Below are 21,485 nucleotides of genomic sequence, written 5' to 3'. Positions count from 1 at the left end.
CTTGCACTGAGAATAAACCACCTGAAATCTTATTTGCATGCGTAAATGTCATGAAATGTTTTTTGTTAACTCTATTTGACCTATTGGGGACGAATGGTTGTTTTTTTTTCTGGAATCAGAGGTACATCCATTCACAAATATCAGTCCTTCGACAGCAAATACACTTTGTCCTTGGCATCATTTCAACATCCATGCGCTGTTTTCATTCCAAAAGTCACTGCAGACACAAAACGCAAACACAGGAGAACAAACTTCACTTTAAGCCCTCTCTATCCCGCCAGATCTCTCCTGAACTTCTGCCACCATGGACAAATCCATTTACACATTATTATTACTATTATCCCTGCTATCCTCTGACACTGTGAGGGTGTACGCCGAGGATTTTGCACGGACGCCCATCGCTCCTGTCCCCTGTAATGACAAAGCGGTGGAGAAGTTATCTCGTCTGGCTACCACTTACATCAACGAGGACCGTGATGACGGCTTTAAATTCGCCCTCAACCACATCGCCAATGTCCACCTGCACGCTCAGGTAAGCAAGGAGACGCGCGTCCATTGGAGGAAGTCGCCTGTGGTCCTCAGTAATACTGTGTCAGTGGGTGGTAATTGTTGGTTTAACACCAGAAGTGGGGTAGAAAGGTTATTTTCCCCCTCTGTTGTTGCTCTAATAGAAAAGGACGCCTCGCCCAATCTTAATGTCAGTGGGATCCCCTTTGAGGTGATCTGTCTTTTATGTCAGGTCTGATTGTGCGCAGCCACATTTCTAATCAGAAATCAACCTCTGACTTTGGTGCAATTCGAGCATTCTCACTCTGGGGAAATTATAATGAAATTAAACTAAGCTTTTAAAGTCTTATTCTGCTCCCCAGATCACATTTTTGGAGCCACTGCACTAAAAAATTGCAGCGGTTACAAATTGTGTGCAATCATTTAAGACTGAAAACAATATTAAATATTTCCTGCTTGCACTTTGTCGTGTATGACCACCATCACCACACATCCCTTATTATTAATGTGACATTAAAATGGAAGCACAGACTTTTATGTAATAAAACCATTAGCAAGGACTGAACAGACTGTTAATAAAGTCTGGGTCATTTCAGTCCGGGACCCCTGGGAGTCTACAGGCCATTTTAGCTCCATGCTAGCAGCTGCTGGAGGCCGAGCGCGGGTTAGATCTGGTCTTAAGAGACTCGGTTCATTTATAATGCTGCCACTCAGTTCTATATATACTATATGGTGCTATACAAAACAATTAAGATCATGTCCAAAAATGGTCCCTTAAAAATAAAACTTTGTATTTTTCATTATTTGTGTTTGGGCTGTGCACCTCAGGGCCCTGCAGGTAATGTGTACTACCTGGACCTGGACGTCCTGGAGACCAAGTGTCACGTAGGCAGCCCAAAATCATGGAAACGCTGTGACATCAGACCATTCATGGAAACGGTTAGACACACACAAACACGCCACACAACCTCACAAAGCTTTATGATACCTGTGAGGACTGAGTTTGGGTGAATGAGTGACTTTATTTAAAAAAAAAAAAAAAAGCTTTTACAAATTCAATGCATGGATAAAAATATGTAATTACATTTCTGTGCAATTCTGCTTTTTAAAAAAAATTTTTTTACAGATACAAATATTTTCCATTGTCACCCTGTACCCTAACTCTTTATACAACTTTTGATTTAAACCAGTAGTATGCCATAAAACCACCCACTCAAAAATGTCCTCAGGTCCTAACAATGTTCTCGCTTCCATGGTTTAAAACATTAGTCCTCACAAAGGTAGCAAAACAAGTACAGTACAAGCACATTTGGATTGATTTGATCCGGGGCTGTTTTAGTCGGATCAGTTGCCAAATCTTTGCAGCAAAGTGTGTGTGATTGTGTTTACTGGGGAAGCCCTCTGTTTCATTCTCTCCAGCAAATCTCTGGAAACTGTAACACCACCGTTCTCCACACGCCGGAGGGATACTCCTACCTGTACAGCTACGAATGCACTCTGGTTCCAGGTATCAATTAACATAATGTTAGGTTAGCGGTTTTGATGCTGGCGGTTAGTCATAAATTACTTCTATAATTTATACCACAGAATGACAGCAGTGGCTTTACGCGCCTGTTTCGATTTCATAATTGTCTACGATGAAGCCTGAAGGTGATTCTATTCCTCTCCATGCTGAGTCAACATCATATATGTATGATGAGAATAAATCCCCTCAAACCAACTGCGTTGGAATTCTAAAAGAAATTTCTACTATATGATATCATAGAGAGAGAACATAGATCATCCTGACTGCTGATTCTGGTTTAAATTCCCCAACAGGTGATGTTTGCGCTCAGCATTCCGGGCTCATTAGAAAGACAAGAAAAGGAAATCTATCGGCGACAAGGAAGTCGTCTCTGCAGACGATCTTCATTTGCATTCAATCATCCAAAATTAATTAGAACACCTGTTTAGACATTTAATGCCATTGTTGGATATTTTATTTAAAATGCTTCCAATTCAGTTAATTATTTCTATCTTTCCATGCATTATTTTTCTACGACCCCGTGTTCTGATTCCTGCAGACCCCCCAGAGAAGCTGCAGCAGACCTGTCCCACCTGCCCCCTCCTGTTGGCCGTAGACAGCCCACAGGCCCAGAACGCCGCTCGGGTCACCATGGCATCCTACAAGAGACAGTCGACGCTGGGGGCGGGGCTTGGAGTGAAGAGGGTCCTCAGAGCCTCAGCGCAGGTATGAGAAGAATTCTGATTGGATGAGGGAAGCAGCGGGGTAAATTGTTGAGGAATGTTGTGTTTATGGGGAAATTAAATGCAAATTAATTTTTTACAAGGACTGAAAGCACCACTGAAGGCCATTTAGACCTTTCTGTCCAGCCAGGGTTTTTGTTTGTTGAGCAAGAATCCGTCATTGAAGAGTTCACATTAGGATAAAAGGTCGATATTCTGTTCCTGTTTACATAAACCTTAGATGATCATTATCCCCTCACATTTTATATAATGACTGTTACTGTTCTGCATTTTATTTTGTGTTTAAATGTGCAATATAGCTCTGATGGCTATTTTATTTTTTTATTTATTTATTTTTACATTTGAGACTATCCCAGTGAAAGCTACCTTTGTGGAGTACACAGTCCAAGAATGTCCAGAGAGAGCCTCAGAAACGGGATCCTGCCATCCGCTGTCACATGACTCTGAAGCAGAGGTAATCAAAATTTAAATCCAGAAACCCTAAAATAGTCCCAGATGTTGTTTTAATACTTCAATCTTCACATAAAAGCATTACTTGCACAACATTCCAATCTCAATGCCGATATTTAAAAGTGTTTGCTCGGAGGAAAATAATGACAAATCATTGAATAAAACTGTGAAGATGCATTCATTTAAAAGAAAGGATTCTGAAAATCTGATGCTGGTATGACTCAAATTACTGTTGTAATAAAAACTTAAATAAACCTCAGTCAGACAGCGTGTTTACCATCCCTGCAGCAGGAAGAGAGTCTTGATGACCTGTCAGATTAATTTCCACTTATATCTCCACTAAAAGGCTGCAGTAATTGATTCTTTCATTAAAGACTCAGACAGCTCCTCTTCTCATTTTTACATTTATCTATTTACAGATACGCATTTTGTCTTTCCTTCTCTTCTGACATGTCTTTAGTTCTTCCTTAAAAGACAAATAATCCAAAAAGAATATAAAGAAAATGTCTCATCTTCTCCCCTCAGACTGCTGGATTTTGCACAGGATCTGTGCATGAGGAATATGATGTTCAGGTGTCCTGCGAGATGTTTAAAATACAGGTATGGAAAATTTGTCGAGGAATAAACTCGCTTTCATACACAAAAAAAACGGACTTTTGCGCTGCCTTTTGGAGTGGTCGTGCACACGTTTGACAAATTTGTTATATAAAGTGTAAAAATCTGAGCGTAGGTTAACAAAAGACAAAGCCACTTTCACAATGTTGGACCTCAGTTGGTAATTTAATAACATGCTGCTTGGTTGAAATGTGACGAATGTTTAAAGCCCCCTTTTGTTTTACTCAAACTGTTCCTTAAAAGCTAATTAAACTTTTGAAATGAATGCGGCTGGCCATGTAATTCAATTGTCACGCTGCATCTTGTGTGTTATGGAAGAATTGGAAACTGCTTGGATTCTGTGCTCGAATTAGCTCTTCTTGGAGCAGTGGTGTGTAACACAAGATGGAATAACTGACGCCATTTTTTTGTAAAATTTTAATGTATGATTTTCTCTTTTCTTCTAAAGAATGCGGACATCTTTAATCCCGTAGAACCTCAAGTTCACAACCTCCCCCAAGACCCGGAGATCCCCACTTTTAAGCCTCCCACTGACCAACCTGGAAATGATTGGGCTCCCTCTGAGCCCACACTGCCCCCTGCTGTTCAACCAGAGCCATTTGACCCCACGCCCATGCCCTTTGACCCCACTGTTGACATGAACCCTGCTACCCCCAGGGTCTCGTCTTCCAGTGAGTCTGCTGAAGATCAACCACACCAGCAACATCAAGCACCAGCCCCTCACGCTTTTTATTCATCGTCTGAAGAGATCGGAGGACCCGTGGCGCTGCGACCGCCGTTCAACTTCCGCTACAAGAAAAGCGACCGCAAGAAACGTCTGGCCTTGGTGGAGGCGTCGCCTGCTCGCAACCCCATCTTCTTGCCTGATTTCCCCAGCGGTTCCTCTCCTTTCCGCTCCTGTCCCAGTCCGTCTCGATACACCACGGTGTAACCTGTGCAGCCCAGGAGCCCATCATTCATGTTTGATATTTGTAGCTGCAGCTTTGTTAGATAAACTATTTTTGCTCCGTTACTGGAAGCTTTGATTCATTTACATTAATTGGAGGAAGTCTGTCTCTTCTTTCTTGTTTGCTTAAATTATTTGCTGCTGCTGTTACACTGTTCCATCCAAAGCTAAAAGAAAAATGTGATTTAAATTTTAGAATTTGAATAAATCTTGGTTTTAAACTCATGAGAACTACTTGGATAATACTTGCAGTGACTATTTTTTGAAGCAATGATGATTTTACATGCGAATATTTAAGGGCTTATCAATGGCTTATCAATGAAATCTGCAAAAATTTGATGTAATTGAAAAAGAATCAAAAATCTGCACATTTTTCTCATCCTTTCTCAATTAAATGTATTTTGATCTAATACAATTTTCTTTAAAATATATGAAAAATATGAAACGGTTTTCAAGTTGTGGGACATAGGATAGGGGATAAATATGTTGTCCTACATAAAGTGAGAAATCTGGTCACCTGGGGTGTGTATATTAGTTAAGTTTCTGTCTTTTATTGGTATAAATATTAAATCAATTAAGGAAAAAAAACCTAAAATATTGACTTTCTTGAAAATCGTGTGCAGCATTCCTCATAACCCAAAGGAATGATGGATAAATGAATGTCACTTTCACTGAAGTTGGCCTTCAGTGTTTTAAAGTATAACACAAACAGTAAAATGATGAATAGATGGGGTTCTTTGACCTGGATTGCTTCACTGCAGACGGCTTTAGAAAGATGTCCAGTGAAGCAGAGGAGAAAAAAGAAAACAGGATTTATTAGGATTCTTCACCACAGGGCCGACACTGTGCCGAATAGCGCTGAGGTGAAAGATGAGCACAAACATCTGAAGAAAGCTATAAAAGCAGGCTGTCGCCAAAAGTGCCTTTCTCAACACAGAAACTAGAGCTTTTAGAAACAGCCCAAAGGAGAAAAGGGGCGAAGACGTAATGAGAAATCATCCCGATCGAGGCTGGAGTGCCATTCCGTCCGGTTCTGAGATAAGAGCAGCATCCTTGCTTTCCAAATTCCCCAGAAAGTCGTCCTCTGTGAAAACCACTCACCGAACAAGGATGAAGCAATGTGAACTCTGAAGCGATGACAATCACAGACATCCATACATCAGGAGCTGAGACATAACTAAGACAGAACAAAGCCCTCAGGTCGAGACAAAGTATTCCGTCTTCATTTAAAGGACATGGAAGTCCTCTGAGGATAGCGGAGCACACATTTTTATAGAGACGACAAGAAGTTTGAAATATGAGTGGGAAAAAGGTTAAAATAATCATCCAGAAACATCCAGAGACAAAGTTTTCATGCCTGTAAAAATGTGGCCTGTGAGAGTGAGAGTCAAAACATTTCATCTATGCATATTTATGAGGAACAACTTTCTATTCAGACCATGCTCATTATTCCAAAAAAAACCTCCAAACTGACAAATTTGCATGAGGTAATAATTCAAATAACTTATTTCCATCCTTTTTATTTCCCTGTCTTCTTTTTTTTTTTTTTTATTCCAGAAATTGTCTGATGCTTCCTCGGCTGAAATGAGAGGTCTACCTTTCTGTTGTAATCTGATCACAGTCTAAACACAGCTAGATGTGTTGGATTACACCATTTAACAAAAAATAATGGAGCAGATCTCTTTTAAAACCATCTACAGTGAGTTTGAATATAATGTATAAGACAAGGATATGCTGCATTTTGTGTGGCCTCTGCTGTGATTTAATGTGGTTTTTGGTAACTTTGGCCTCAATAGCGCATTTAATCTGCTGCTGATGTATTCTGACTTTCACTTTTGTGGTGTGGGTAGGCTGCAGAACAGTTACAGGAGAAATCAGGAACATGTGTTCTGTTTTTTTTTTCTGCTTAATCCACCGCTAAACTTCGGAAATTCTTTCAACTTGAACATGAGATTTTCCTGATGCACAGGAGATAGATCGTACAGCGTCTACCCTTATTAAACACGTCTATCAACACCCCTGGTGATTTAATGAGGTCAGTGTTATTTACTTCATACATAAACAAGACATAAATGTATACACACATGGATCTGTCTGAATTTGCAAGCATGCAAGGTATATACATACATACAATACATGCGTATATAATTTGTGTGCATGTATTTATGTATATGTATGCGTGTGTGTGTGTGTGTGTGCGTGCGTGTGTGTGCGTGTGTGTTGTGTGTATGTGTTGAAATACACGTACTGTATATGGTTGTCTTAGAAAACTAGCCCTGACCACCTTGTCCGCCAGGGGGCGGTAGGGACATTAATCAAAATACCTAAAACAACAGACTTTGTGAACATAGTTGTATCTGTACATTATGTATAAGAAGCGAATTCAGCACTGAGGACACGCCCTCCCCTAACCAACCAATCACACACACACACTTAAAACTTTACATTAAAATCAATCTTCTACTGATTGTAGCGGTTATTAGTGATTCCCACATATCCGACGGTCCCTGAAGGCATCCACCGTGGAGTCCTAATTGGAGGGGGCAGAAATTCAGCGCTTAGGAGTGGCTTTCTTCAGCTCCTGCTCCCCCCCTCACCAAACGGAGGCGTCTTCCTCCCCGAGTGGACGAGTGATCATGGTGGAGCGAGAAGTTTGGAGATCCTCGACTCGCTGAAGACATTTTCGTGTTTCGAGTCACTTTGAGGTAGGTGAAACGAAAAAGCCCGAGTAGTTCCGGTCTGTCTTCAAACAAACAAACAAACAAACAAATAAATAAATAAAAATCAGTTAATTTAGAGCGGTCTTTCCTGAAGTTTTTTTTTTAATTTAAATTTATTTGAAAAACAAAAATATTATTATTTTATGTAATTCTCGTCAGCGTTTTGACAAAATAAATTATGTCAGTTTATTTAAAGTGCAGTTCTTCCCCAGGCGCCCAGACGGGTGACGACGCGCTTATAATAAACTGACTCATTCCCAACTTCGTAGGACTTTCCCAAACATGCGTGACACATCTGCTTTTACACACATTAAAGCCATCAGAAACAAACATTTACTTATTATTCTTGTTTTACTGACACAACTTCCCCCTCCACGCTCGCCTGTCTTGCGTCTCTCCAATGCAGGATTGGGACAAATTCAAACTCTACAAGGGGGAATCAGATTAAAAAGAAAGTATCCCAGTAAGGAAACGTTTCATTCTTGCATCAAACAGAAAGTTGATCGAAACTGGTAAAAGTTTGAAATGTAAAACTTAACTCGAGTTTGATTTAATAAATCCGACTGGTGGATAAATCAAGACAAACAAACCTTAAAGGAAAATGTGCGCAAAGATGACAGCTGACTTGTTCTTAAATGCTTTTTTTTTTTTTTTAGTTGTTTCTGTGCATGCAGACATTCTTAAAAGTGGTTTCGAGCATAGGATTTGTAGGCAAACATTGTGGCCACTGCGTCAGGAACGCAAGCCCACATTTTATGGCGAGTATGACGTCACCATCAAAGGAATCATGCTGAAGTTATTTGGGTTGAAACCGCTTCAGCCTGCGGAATGATGTCAGGGGGATAATAGACCGGTTCTCCATCAACGGGAGGGCGGACAAGTCCTGAGCAGCAGCATGTGCAGAAGATGTAAATAAATAATTAAAATAATCTTTTTTTTGGTGTTTTTTTTAATAAATAGGTTGGGATTTTTTGCTAGAATGGAGTGAATCATTCTCTGTTGGTTTAGAAGTACAGTACATGCTGGTTTGACTGGTGAGGTTTTGTTTTTTGTTTTTTGTTTTTTTTACTGGCGCTCCAGTCAAACCACAGGAAAGCTGCAACTTTTAGAAGAGTAAATCAATTTTTTGGATTGAGAAGAGTTTGATGCATTTCCAAATTCTCCAAAGTCAGGATTTGTTGATTTACTTTCTCATTTATGACCAAAAGTGAAGAAAGATGTAATATTTGAATCTCTAACTACCCTGGCAAGGATTTTCTCTTTATATATATATATATATATATATATTAAACTCTACTGATTGGTGCTAACACACGACTGTTGGCGGGTCGGTGACTGTTTTACTCTTCTTTCCCGGCTCCAGTTACAGGATGAGAGGTGGGACAGAGATAGAGCAGCGGCTGAATCCTCTCATTGTTCGGTGGAAACCATGCGTGGGATCATTCGGCATCTCCAGAGGACTTTCACTCCTGTTGGGATGCAGGTTTCTTGTTGGTTTTCCTCTTTTGCACTTTAGCTCTGCAGCTGGCCGTGGATCTGTCATGCGGTTCTTGTGGGACCGGTAGACTTCCTGACATGTATGGGGGAGTTTCTCTGCAGTATGCGCAGGATAGGGAATATTTACTTCACATCCGCCAAAGGTAGGCGGTGAGCTGGCGCCTGAGTAGGGATCTAGTATCTTTAAATACCGATGGTTTTCCCTGATGAGTGTCTGAAGAAAGTCTGCTTGTGATTAAATGAAAGAGCCTGAATCTTTCTTGCTCCTGCATTTTCTACAGTTTCTTTTTGATCTGGATTAAACAGTTAAGCGTAATATTTGATTTTATTGGTTAATCAAACACAACTTTAACAGAAGCACTTTGGTAATTAGTAGTCAAACTTTTTTTTTTCTTCTTCTGAGCATTTCTTCTGATTTGGGAAGGGATGTCTCTAACAATCACGTTCAAATACAGCTCAAATAAGAAGTACTTCTACTTTTATTTCATAAGTATATCAGTAGTTGTTTGTCTATACACATGCAGGAGTAAATAAGTGTGTCTGCGGCAGTAAAAGGACACCTTACACTACAGGAGGTCCTCTCTGACTGCAGTGTAAATATTTCACGACAGGATGGTGGGAACTGTTGCACGCCACGTCACGTTTATCTGAAATGTTATCCTGTCACTTCTTTGTTATTTTCAGCTTTGAGCACAAGCCTCATCAAGTCATTTCACCCCCAGGCACATTTCCCTCCCTCTGCTTTCACTAACCGCTAACAGACCGTCTGCAGGTTACTGATGCAATCGGAGAACCAGATCCCAGTTGTTGTCCCCATTTTTCCTGCTCGATGGAAGGATCGTCTGTTTTTACTGCTCTAAAACATTTCCACATGCACAAGCTTCGCTTATTCCCCCAACCCCCTTCCCCCTGATTGGGTAATTATTGAGCTGGCGTTTGGTCAGCAGAGGTGGCCACTTTTAATGTCACATGTTCCAGTCCTTGTGCTCTGGCTAAAGGTGAAGTCATGTTGCATTTCTTCCTCTAGAGGGCGCTCTGCTGGATTTCTGTGCATTGGCCTCAGCTGAAGAGGAGGACCTTGATGTGGCGTCAATTTATTCTGGCTTGCTTTGCTTCTAATACTTTAATTATATCGTCTCACTGGGATTTGCCCCGAGAAATAATTGAGAATTATGGAAATCCATCCATGAATAACTCTTCTCATTAGAATGTATATTATTATGCAGGTATATTATTTTAGAAGGGCCAACAGAATATTTCCTACCCATCCGGGCAGTCTGCCACTGAATGATTATTTCATGGAGTGTTGAGCAGAGAGCCTCAGGCTTGACTGGAGCCACTTAAAGTGGCTATAATTACCACTGAGGTCTGGCCTAATTGAAAGTGACACACACCATCAGGTGGCCTAGAGATGCGGGTTACTAATGGCCGGAGTGATAGAGAAGTATGACAATCGGCTTGACGCCACGACCTAGATGACCTCCGTCTCGGTTCATTTTTGCTCGGTAACAACCTGGTGTTAATCCGTGGTCTTCCTAAACAAACGTTTGTCACCCAGACAGGTCAACCTGAACACGGAGCGGATTAAGTCCTTTTTGTTTCGCCGTTACAGCCAGGTTAGCTAGAGGGAGATCCGAGGGAGCGTTGTCGGTTAATTCAATGAAACGGGGACGCCGTGGATCTGTGCGTCATGTGTGTGCACATGAAGGAAGAGAAGGCGAAGGGTGCCGCGCTGGGAGAGCCTTGTTTGTGCCAGAAAGTGATCGAGAAGCTTGAAATGTCCGTCGTGTCAAACTGTCTCGAGTGCATCAATATGGGGAGAGGCAACAGGTACGTGAGCCCGCCCGGTAAAGGAAGGAACGCTAATCAGATGTTTAGCTCTCCCGCATGTGTTGTCGAATGGAAACGGTCCAACGACAGCGTGTGTTTCAAATTCTGGAAAAAAAATATGAAAGTTTGAATACACGCTTCTGGCTTTGCATCAGAATGTGGTTTTTAAAACCAATCTGCGCTTCCAGCTGAGATTAAATGTAGTTCTTAATGTTGAGGTAGTGCAGGAGGGGAATGTTCTTGACTTGGATAGCTATAATCTAAAGGAGCAAAGCATGCTGGGATTGGCAAATTTAAACCTTAACCTTGACCATCAATTTTGTAAATCTGCGTAAAGTTTCTTTGAGTGCGGGGAAAGACATTTTTTGGGGTGTTTTTTTTTTTTTTTTTTGGGGGTGGTATTCACAAAACCTTCTGGTGTTGGATCCATAGGATCAGCTTGTTTTTGATTGGTGGCATTGGCTGATGGCATCAAGTTTCACTATTTGCATTTGACTTACTTTAAATATCATCACACAAGTTCTGCATATTTAGAAGCGAAAGAAATGTGGAAAAACATCTTTTCCCGTCTTTAAAACAGATGAGTTTGTCGTGTCGTTCCAGTGAACTAGAATAACGTCGTTCAGCTTTTCGTCCAATTAAACGATTGGCGTCTTCATTCCGTGAACACCTGTGCCGTCATGATCAGATTCGTTTTACAATCTCTTGGTTGTGGATTTGGATTTACTCGGGTCCCTTTTTAAAAATTTTTTTTTTTTTTATTGCACGTTAAGGAAAAGGTGTGGTCTTGTTCGTCAGGAGGTGTGGGCCTTGTAAAGCTCTCACCGCAGACACATCTGAGTTCACTTTGTGTTTGGCCATATATTATGTAATTTTGGAATTTCTTAGGCGCACGACTGGCAGGAAGGGCGCTGTCCTACTTTCAGTTTATGGAGTTTGTTTCTGGCTCCACGTGGCCTGGGCTCCTCTGCTTTACATTACAGTTCCTATGTTTGCTACCGGTTTGAGGAACCATGCCCACATTGAGTCTATTTTTGACCTTTTTGGGGGCTAGGTCAAACAAAAGTTGACATTAGAAGAGGGTCTTTGAACTCAATGTGTGGATTATAAATGCTTTGTGACATATTAAATACTCAAGACTCTTAATATATCAGTAGAATACTCAATGTGCTCCCTAATCGCTACCTCTTATCCTCCTTCGTTTTGAGTTGTGGGTTGGGCTAGTAGTCGTTTGACCGCTTTCTTAAACATCCATTGGGTTATTTCCATCATCTCCATTCATTAAGGATAATGCAGTTGATAGATTTTGTCAAAACTTGGTAGAAATGATTAGTGATCTGCAAATAAGAATGAATTTCTATCAGTAAGACACGACACGTGTGAGGTACTGGAACCTCTAGGACCTAGATGGAGGTCCACACACTGTCCAGGACTAAGTCTTCTGATCGTGTTCCTCATTTCAAGCAGACATTGAATGCATCCCCCTAAGATCTCATGTGCTTACTTAATATTCTAATGATGTCACAACTCTGGGACACAGATAACGTTCCCGTCTCCCACAGGATGGAGTCATCTTGTCTGGACCTGGCTCTGGAGGGCGAGCGCCTCTGTAAGGCCGGTGACTATCGTGCCGGTGTTTCCTTCTTTGAGTCCGCCATCCAGGTTGGAACAGAGGACCTCCAGATCCTGAGTGCCATCTACAGCCAGCTGGGAAACGCCTACTTTCACCTTCAGGAGTATACCAAAGCCCTGGAGTACCACCGCCATGACCTCACGCTGACCAGGTAAACGCCTGCTGTAGGGTTCAGGTGAACAACCATTCACGCTAGTTTTAGTATGTTTAACTGGAATATTTCCAGTGTGGTGGTGCAGTGGGTAGCACTATGCCTCACAGCAAGAAGGTTCTTGGTTCGATTCTTTTCTGTGTGGAGTTTGTATGTTCTCCCAGTGTCTGTGTGGTTTCTGTCCGGGTTCTCAGTTTGCCTTCCTACTGCATTCCCCTGGTCTGTTCGTCACTGAAAGGCACTTTCGGCATTTTTTTTTTTTTTTTAATCGTCACCCCTCCCTCCACCAAAAATGAAATGATCAGACTTGACTCCTTTGTAGCACTGCTCGTGGCTGCAAATTACTTTCTTGCCCCTTGTGTTTTGCTCCCTAATCCACTCGAGCAATTCAATAATACTCCCATCTAATTATATCCTAACGCTTTTATCGTTTTCTTTTTTTCTTTTTTTTTTAACTTTGAAATCCCAGAACGATCGGAGATGAGCTCGGCGAGGCAAAAGCCAGCGGCAACCTCGGGAACACTTTGAAGCTTTTGGGAAGGTATGATGAAGCGGTGGTTTGCTGTCAACGACATTTGGATATTACCAGAGCCATTTACGACAAGGTGGGTCACGTTTGAGCGACGCTGTAGGAGCGAGAAGAGAGCGAATTTTTGCGACGGGTCCTTTTTGTAATCGTAGCGAAATAGATGTGTTTGCGCTGTTCTCTAAATAAAAAAAAATTCCGTTGATGATTAGAATAAACAGGTCTGGGTTTGTTTTTAGTCACACCACATACATGCTCTACAACCGCAGCACACGTTTTGCATCGACACACCGACATCTAGAATAGTTTGCCTGCCTGCATGTAACCAGGCGGTTCTGGTGGCAGGGTATTTTAAGTATATAATTACAACACTCTGGTCACTCTGGTCTGCATCTGTGAAAATGTGCTGTGCTTGCTGTAGGTTGGGCAGGCCCGAGCACTGTATAATTTCGGGAACGTCTACCACGCCAAAGGGAAGAGCATCTGCTGGACTGGAGCCGAGCCAGGAGAGTTCTCTGAGGAGGCCAGGGCAGCCTTGAGGAAAGCAGCTCAGTACTACGAGTGAGTCGGTGTCGCCCATTACTCAAACACCGTGTTTGTTGCACTTTTTTTTTTTTTTTTTAAATTTAAAATTCCACGATGAACGATTTGAGCGACTTGGCTGTTAAAGTCCTGCAGCTACCAGTTATATTCATGTCATCACTCTGGATTGAATTCCCAGAGAAGTGTTCGCTAAAAGTCATTTTTAAATCCTGCAACTTCAACTAATGAAGGCATTTATTATATAAATGTCTCACATGTGAACAGTTGAACTCTGTGTGGTATCGGTATCCAAGTTTCTTTCCCCCCTGCCCCCCTTTGAGCCCCTCAGGGGTTCAATATTTTGGCTTTGGCTCCAGCGACTCCAGTAATCGTGTTTTATTTTAAAGGTTAACCACATTAGTTATTGAATTATTTCTCTTCTCCAGAGGAGCTTCTCTGTTTATAGCGTTATCTGCGGGGAAAGATGAAAGATGTGGATGCACATGGCTCCAAACTTACATAGAAACCAACCGGCGGCTGATGATGTTCACCATATAAACGTTTTCACTTTTTGATAACGTTTGCTGCTCTTCCTCCGATCTCTGTGTTTGTACGTCGACACCCTAAAGATACGCAGGTCATTTGCTCTGCATATCCAATTATCCTGAACTCCATTATTTAAGATTTGCACTGAAATAGTTTCATTTCTCCAGGTTGAACCATGGCTGCCTCAGCCTTCACTTTTTTTTTTTAGCTTTGTTCACAAGCCGTTGATTAAATGTTAACCCCCTTGTCTTTGCAGTCACCCTGTAGGTAAAATATTGCTGCTGGAAACCGTTTGACATTCTCCCAACTGCCACCGGCGTGAAACTACAGTGGATTTATGCAGCGTATATGTTCTTTTTTTATTATTATGATTTTTTTTTTTTTGTGTGAAATTCGATCTTGACATTGCAAAGGGCGTTTTTGACAAAACAGCCTTCTGTCACGGTCTGCCGCTCACCCCATTAATTCATCACGAGGAAGAAAAGGAAAATAAGTGTTTCTGTTTCAGGGCTCTTAGTTTTTGGGGGTTTTTTTCTTCTTGTGAATAATGAGCCGTTAAAAGCGTCTGTGTGTGTACTTGTGTTTTATCTGAAGAGCCAACCTGTCGATGGTGAAGGAGTTGGCCGATAAGGCGGCTCAGGGTCGCACCTACGGTAACCTTGGCAACACCTACTATCTGCTGGGTGAATTTGAATCCGCGGTGGCTGCACATGAAAAAGTAGGTAGCAAACTCTCCTGCAAATGATTTTTAATGACATCTTTTCTTCTTTGTGCTTTTTAAAAAAAATTTTTTTTAAATCTTTACATCATGATTGTGAAGGGTGTGTCGCTGACCTCAGAATGTTTCCTGTTAATCTGCCCCCTACTGTTTGTTTGGCAGCGCCTGCTAATCGCTAAAGAGTTTGGGGATAAGTCCGCCGAGAGGAGAGCGCACTGTAACCTCGGAAACGCTCACATATTCCTCAGCCAGTTCGAGGTGGCGGCCGGTCATTACAAGTGAGTAAATGAGCGTCGGATGATGGAGTGATCTGCAACTTTTTGAGCTAAAACAAATGTGTAAATGTCGGAATCACTTCCATTTGATTTGTATGAGATGATGGAGCTAGGACCTATTTTTTTGGAACCAGCCATTTCCCCAGCATTTTGATGTCTGACTGGCGCTCATTAATACATCATCTGGTTCTGCTTATTCTGCTACGACTGGAGACATTAATGAGTTTTTAGAGCCACAGACTGTTTGTCTTTTGAGGCTAAACTTGTCATTGAGCATCTGTTGACTGGAAGGGAGGAAGCAGTTTGTCAGATCACGTCATTACTGCCTGAGTGTCTTATTTTTTTATTTATTTTTTGCTGATGTCACCATTTTTTTCATTATTTAAACAGTATAATTTATATTTGCAGTCTTCGTTATAAAAGCTGACACAAGCAAGAAGGCAAAATTTCACAAATGAGTCCACAACCTTCAATAATTTAGTTACGAAAATCTGTATTCATCTGATTCCACTACACACATACACTATAACACACTTATAAGAAGATGTAAAGGCTTCCTAACTCACTCCAACTCTTGGGTGTTGGTAAGAGACTGCTGAGCAAACAGAACAAAAATTAAACACTGTTTGTAATGATTGATGATTTGAATTCATACTACTTTACATTAATAAATAGTTTAAACATCCTTAAATCTAATCAACTTCCAACTGTTTGTTCATCTCCTCTTAATGCTTCTTCTTCACCCTGAGACGTGAAGTTATGACGCTGCTTGTTTCTTCTCTCAGAAGAAGGGAGTAGATGGCTATCATTCTTTTGCTCCCCACCCTAGACATTCTTTGATCGTCTTCCTCCTCCTCCTCCTCCTCCTCTGCCCTCAGGAGGACTCTGCAGCTGGCCAGGCTTCTGAAGGACAAAGCGGTGGAGGCTCAGGCTTGTTACAGTTTGGGCAACACCTACACCCTGCTGCAGGATTACGAGAGGGCCATCGATTATCACCTCAAACATCTGGTCATTGCTCAGAACCTCAACGACAGGTATCAGCTGGAGGACATGTGTTGTCAGATTTTTTTATTTTTTTTTTGCCTTGGGCCCAAATGATCTTTACACGACTCTGAAGTACAACGATTAATGGAGTGTCTTTGTGCTGCTTTCTGTTGAGTATATGTCAAAAAAAAAGCATTGGAACATGATCATACCCCCCCCCCCCACCCCACCCCTGTCCAACATTTTTAGAATCCGGTTTGTCATATTTTTAATGTTGCTTAACTAAAAAAACATTGAATCACAGAAGACTGAATGCAAAAGTTGATTATTTTAAGGCACAATTTGAGCAAAAGTAGAAGAAAACAAATGCTTCAGAAACTCTTCAGAAACTCTCTTTTTGAATAAGAGAAAGACAAATCGAAGTCAAAGTAATTTGATTAGTGAAGATAAAATATTGCTGACTACAGCAGCTGGAGTTGAGGGAAGCTTTAATGAATCCAATCAGTGCTGCTCGTCGTAAACAGCGGTTTAATGAGCAGACAGTCTCTGGAGTTTCACTAAAAACTGAGTGTCTAATTGTCTTCAGTCTGTCTGTTGCAGTAGGGTCCTTGAGCTGGCAGGGATTCCTCTCTCGTACATTTTTATTCTGCTCCCAGGAGATTCCCACCACTGCCTATGATCACAGTTTCACAGTGTAAAGCTAACCAGGCCCTAAATCATACAGCGTTTTATGGCTTCTTTTTTTTTTTTTTAGTCTAAATGAGCATCAAGCCACATTGAAGATGACTTGGATGTGACTGAACTCCTTAGGGAAGAGTTTACTGAGCTGATAATTTAGGTGTAAAGTAGGCTTATTTCCTCATGGCTCCATGTGAAATAATCCACGTTAAAGATCCCTTTGCATTTTCACTTTTCAGACTGAAATGCTCCATCCAGTCCTCTAGTATCATTTTTAAATTGTTCCTTTTACTCATGCCACTATTCTTCCTACAAACCTGTAAATATGCCATTCCTGAAAACCGGAATCAGGTCATGTTTTGATCACTTTGTGAACGCTCTTCTCGGCAGACCGATGCGTGCCCTTCCCGTTGTTGCATAATCTCAACTGAAGTTGCTCAGCCTGTTTTCTGTCTACGTCCCGCTGCAGAGTCGGTGAAGGAAGAGCCTACTGGAGTCTCGGAAATGCCCACACTGCCCTAGGGAATCATCAGCAAGCCATGTACTTTGCTGAGAAACATCTGGAAATTGCCAAAGAGGTTGGTTCACCTCATTCCTCAGTCCAATCAGTGGTTACAGTCAGGCCACACCTCCCCCTACTGGCCGTGTGGAGAACAGCAGGGAATCGTTGCTCCTTTTTGCACACATTAATGTTTTTCTGGACATGCAAAACCACAAATAGTTATTTTAAATTAAGCTTTGTTTACTTTTGATACATCACAGACCGGAGACAAAAGTGGCGAAGTGACCGCCAGGATGAACCTGTCAGATCTGCGACTCGTCGTGGGCCTGAAATCCAACTCCAACCTCCACCCGAACATCTTCCGTAACACCAACTCTAACAGCTCTCCTCTGGCAATGAGTTTCCACGGCTACCACAACCTCCAGAGTGAGTCCTCATCTCCAGAAAATGTCACTTAATGTTTACATGATGTTTGTGCGGGATTGTTTTTCTGGCATATCTTAAAAACCCGTTCTCAATGCAAACATGGGGATGTATATATCCAAATACATGCAACAGGTTTGCTAGACCTCAGGGGAGCAAGACTGAAAATAGAAAAAATTTGTTCTTTCTTCTCAATTCTGACATTTTGAAAACTAATCTCATCCCATGCTGTGAAAATGTGTCTAGACAGTTAATCGTGTGGCTACACTAATTAATTTTATAATGTTTTTTTTTTTTTTTTTAAGGAGCAAAATCCCCTAGAGGTGGAAACAGTGCAGAGAATCTGAGTCCACATCCTGGCAAAAATCGAACTGGAGATTCACCGACGCAGCAGGTACGGAAGTGTGTTAAAATTTAAAATGATTAGTAACACACTGACTTTAGCTCCTGTTTTTTCATTGACATGCATATATTCAACAGCAGGAAAATGTAATATTCATTAACATTAAATTGAGTTAAATAAACGTCGCTATGTCAGGAATATGTGAAAAAAAAAAATTGTACTTAAGTAAATTTTAATTTAAGATGCTGTTTATCTGGTCTTTTGTCTGCATGAGTGAAACATTTCTGTTGCTGATGGAGAGCTAAAATCTGTTTGAATGCACAGGACTGTGAGGAGGAGGTTTTCCCTGGGTCTTCAAAAAACAACACCATCAAGGCCTCCACGAAACTCTTCCTCTTCCACCGGCTGAAAAGTAAGAAGCAGAAGAACACGGACTCGCCTCCCAAAGACCAGCCCGACTCTCCGGAGCTGAAGGCCCCGGCGTCTCCTCAGGTATTTCTAACGGCCCACTCATATCCGTCCCACGACCCGCAGCAGGTGTTTGTGAGCAACGATTCACCCCCCCCCCCCCCCAGGAAGAATCTGAAAGTCGAAACGTGAAACACAAGACTTTTGTTCTTTCAGAAGCGGGACCGCATGAGGAAACGATTTAGCGGGGCGATATGAGATCACGGTTTCTGAGTCATGCGTTTCAAAAGGATGTCAGGCTGTGGGGAGGCGGCGGGAAAGGAACGATGGGAATATTTTTTTTACAGTTCAGCTTTCACCACCTTGAGTGATTTGTGTGTTGTTGTTGTTGTTTCTTTTATGGTTGCTGGGTAAAAATAGTTCTTACCTCCGCAATGAATTAATAAAAAGAAACCCTCGTCTTGCCTGCATCTTCTGTTTTGTCTTCCAACACCGTAGCCAGGATCTCGGGACACTATCGGAGAGGATGGCTTTTTCGACCTCCTCTCTCGTTTCCAGGGAAACCGATTGGACGACCAAAGGTGCTCCCTACTGGATGGCCAGAGCCATCTCCCCGCTCCCTCCTCTCCCTCCTCCACCACCCCACCTGTAGCTGAAAGGAAATGTGAGTCGGGGCCCCCCTCCCCTTTGTGTTGTGATGTTCACGCCATGTGTCAGTTTCCTGGTTTATCTGTTCAAGAATAGAGTACAAGTGGAAACATGTAAGGGTTTTCATCTCTCGGGTTTCTTTTTTTTTTTAGCTACATGTGGTGTGAACATCCGGTTTTTTTTTTTTGCGTTTTGTGATAAATCCTTTGTGAAGTTTGTGCCAGTGACTTAAATGTAAATCATTTCCGTATCAAACACTCCCTCAGTTTCATGGAAAATTCTTCCCAGAACAAAGCAGCATCTGTAATCATGGCTCCTTTGTAATAGTCACAAATCCAACTTTGTTACCTTGTTTGTTCTCCATGAAGGATGAAACTATTTTTCAAAGCCATTTTTCAAGTCTGAGCGGGAGTGTTGGAACACCATCCGTCTCAAATTTTATTTTGTGTTCTTTTTTTTCCTTGATTTACCTTCTGCGATCCATAATAATTATAACAACTGTTTGATTCCAGCTATTTTGGACTCCGAAACGCCATCGCAGGATCCCGCTCATTTCCTGGAGCTGCTGGCCAGCTCTCAATCCCGTCGTCTGGACGACCAACGAGTCAGCCTGAGCCATTTTCCTGGCTTACGTCTCAGCACCTCCAACCCGCCTCGTACACCCTCCACCTCCAGCACAGATCAAGTCCTTCCACAAGGTAAATTAAATTCCAATTTCTTCCCATTTCTACAATTCCTAGAATCTCCACTAAGAACATGACGACCACCAATTTCTCCTTCCAGCCCCAGTCTCCCACACAGATACCCCTCACATACCCTCCCTGTACAGTCGCCTCGAGACAAGTGCTGAGCAGCCTGAGGGGGATGACGTATTCTTCGACATGCTGGTGAAATGTCAGGTGATTTACAGAAATTCACTCTTAATCTTTTAATTATTTAACCCATTTTGTCTCGAGATCAGAACTCATCTAGTTTGACTAGATGCATAAAATTACCGTTTGCTCTCCTGAACGCAGCATCGGTGTATTCAGTGGAGGTGCAGGGAAGATTCTTGCAGGTTCATTTCAGGGTAATTTATAAATTCAGTCTTGGGTGCAACTACGCTGGTGCACCTTTATTTATTCGAGCTGCTTAATCCGTCGCTGGCACATTATGATAAAGCAGCCGGGTAGCTCCACCTGCGAGAAATCTGGCTCCAGGTAATGCGTGGCTTGCCGTCGTGTCTCCAATGCGACAAGCGCCGATAATCTCAAGGTATCAACCAGCTGCAGTTTCCAGAGCCAGAAACCCCAGCTGTTCCTCCCTGCCTGCACAATGCATAACGGGTAAACAACTGGAGAATTGTTCTTATTATGATTTATTTCAATAGAAACACACATTTAGTCGCAGCTAAATTAAAGCAGCATTTGTAAAGGATCTGACGAAGCAGGCTGTAAATTGTTCTTCATAAACATGAGTTAATTGTGGCGCTTTTTATTCATTGGTTTTTTTTGGGTTTTTTTAGGGCTCCCGGTTGAACGATCAGAGGTGCGCGGCGCCGACCTCTGCAAATAAAGGACTGACCGTTCCAGATGAGGACTTTTTCAGTCTCATTCTGCGTTCCCAGTCCAACAGGATGGAGGAGCAGCGAGTCCTGCCACCCGGCGACACACAATCCAAACCGGACTGATCCTCGAGGTATTCTTCAAATCGTCTCAGGATAATAGATGAAGTGGCCAACTTTAACTTTGATTTTTTTTTTTTTTTTTTTTTTTTTAAATGAAGTAATCATCCTTTTGCAACCTGAAATACTTGGTATTCCTACCTTTTTGGAGTGTCTGTGGAACTTTCCTACAAGAAAGACGAGAGGGAATCAAACAATACTTGGAAATATTGTTTAAGATTGTTTTTTAAAGGCTTAATTCAAGCCATTAATTTGTATTTAGTTTATGTTTGGACTAAAAGTAATATATTCAAACCAAGCTAGAGATTTGTACTTGAAGACAGAATTCTGTGGACGAGATCCACACATCTCACAGGCCTGGGTTTGAATTTGTCCAATATCTCAGCAACTGAAATCTTCACTGGACTCTCATCCACATTTCCTCCGGGGACGAGTTGAGCCATTCATAGACTCTTCTTCCCAGTCATGCGAAACGGTTTTACATTGTTAAAGGTTGTTTTGGGTTATCGAAGCAAAATGGGATCGATCCGCTTTCACAGGATTACTTTAGTGTGAGAAAAAAAGAAATGTGATTTTAGCTCTTTTTTTTTTAATTATTATTATTATTGATGCTTTCTCCTGACAATGGAGAAATAAATAATCGTGCATTGTCA

The 21,485-nt window shown here is 41.7% G+C and overlaps 2 protein-coding genes across 4 annotated transcripts; both read left to right on the top strand.

Moving 5' to 3' along the window:
- The first annotated feature begins 225 nt into the window (after positions 1 to 225).
- si:ch211-262h13.5 (uncharacterized protein LOC571127 homolog) lies at positions 226 to 5,318 on the top strand. Its single transcript, XM_068319878.1, has 7 exons — positions 226 to 532; positions 1,336 to 1,446; positions 1,927 to 2,014; positions 2,571 to 2,737; positions 3,101 to 3,208; positions 3,730 to 3,804; positions 4,268 to 5,318. Exons 1-7 carry the CDS (start codon positions 305 to 307, stop codon positions 4,748 to 4,750), a joined length of 1,260 nt encoding a protein of 419 aa, XP_068175979.1. The 5' UTR covers positions 226 to 304; the 3' UTR covers positions 4,751 to 5,318.
- A 2,034-nt stretch (positions 5,319 to 7,352) lies between these two features.
- LOC137598652 (G-protein-signaling modulator 2-like) lies at positions 7,353 to 21,457 on the top strand. 3 transcript variants are annotated; one of them, XM_068319049.1, is made up of 15 exons: positions 7,353 to 7,470; positions 12,375 to 12,596; positions 13,066 to 13,201; positions 13,544 to 13,683; positions 14,785 to 14,908; positions 15,071 to 15,186; positions 16,062 to 16,217; positions 17,315 to 17,423; positions 17,608 to 17,773; positions 18,076 to 18,164; positions 18,438 to 18,605; positions 19,020 to 19,185; positions 19,682 to 19,867; positions 19,953 to 20,068; positions 20,674 to 21,453. In XM_068319049.1, the coding sequence occupies exons 2-15, from the start codon at positions 12,376 to 12,378 to the stop codon at positions 20,836 to 20,838; spliced, it is 2,058 nt and encodes a 685-aa protein (XP_068175150.1). In that variant the 5' UTR covers positions 7,353 to 7,470; position 12,375; the 3' UTR covers positions 20,839 to 21,453. The 3 variants fall into 3 exon arrangements, with proteins under 3 accessions (XP_068175150.1, XP_068175151.1, XP_068175149.1); XM_068319050.1 differs by having other exon boundaries at positions 7,373 to 7,470; positions 12,353 to 12,596; positions 20,674 to 21,454; XM_068319048.1 differs by lacking the exon at positions 7,353 to 7,470 and adding an exon at positions 10,072 to 10,812 and having other exon boundaries at positions 20,674 to 21,457.
- Positions 21,458 to 21,485: the final 28 nt, after the last annotated feature.

Source organism: Antennarius striatus, chromosome 7, assembly GCF_040054535.1.
Source record: "Antennarius striatus isolate MH-2024 chromosome 7, ASM4005453v1, whole genome shotgun sequence".
Taxonomy (NCBI): domain Eukaryota; kingdom Metazoa; phylum Chordata; class Actinopteri; order Lophiiformes; family Antennariidae; genus Antennarius; species Antennarius striatus.
This window is presented reverse-complemented; position numbering and strand designations above follow the sequence as displayed.

Excerpts from the sequence above, each read along its gene's own strand:
- si:ch211-262h13.5 (XM_068319878.1), top strand. The coding sequence starts at position 305 with ATGGACAAATCCATTTACACATTATTATTACTATTATCCCTGCTATCC. Across the intron at positions 2,015-2,570 it reads CGAATGCACTCTGGTTCCAG|ACCCCCCAGAGAAGCTGCAG; the intron begins GTATCAATTAAC and ends TGATTCCTGCAG. Across the intron at positions 2,738-3,100 it reads TCCTCAGAGCCTCAGCGCAG|ACTATCCCAGTGAAAGCTAC; the intron begins GTATGAGAAGAA and ends TTTACATTTGAG.
- LOC137598652 (XM_068319048.1), top strand. The coding sequence starts at position 10,673 with ATGTGTGTGCACATGAAGGAAGAGAAGGCGAAGGGTGCCGCGCTGGGA. Across the intron at positions 15,187-16,061 it reads GTGGCGGCCGGTCATTACAA|GAGGACTCTGCAGCTGGCCA; the intron begins GTGAGTAAATGA and ends CTCTGCCCTCAG. Across the intron at positions 17,424-17,607 it reads ATCTGGAAATTGCCAAAGAG|ACCGGAGACAAAAGTGGCGA; the intron begins GTTGGTTCACCT and ends GATACATCACAG.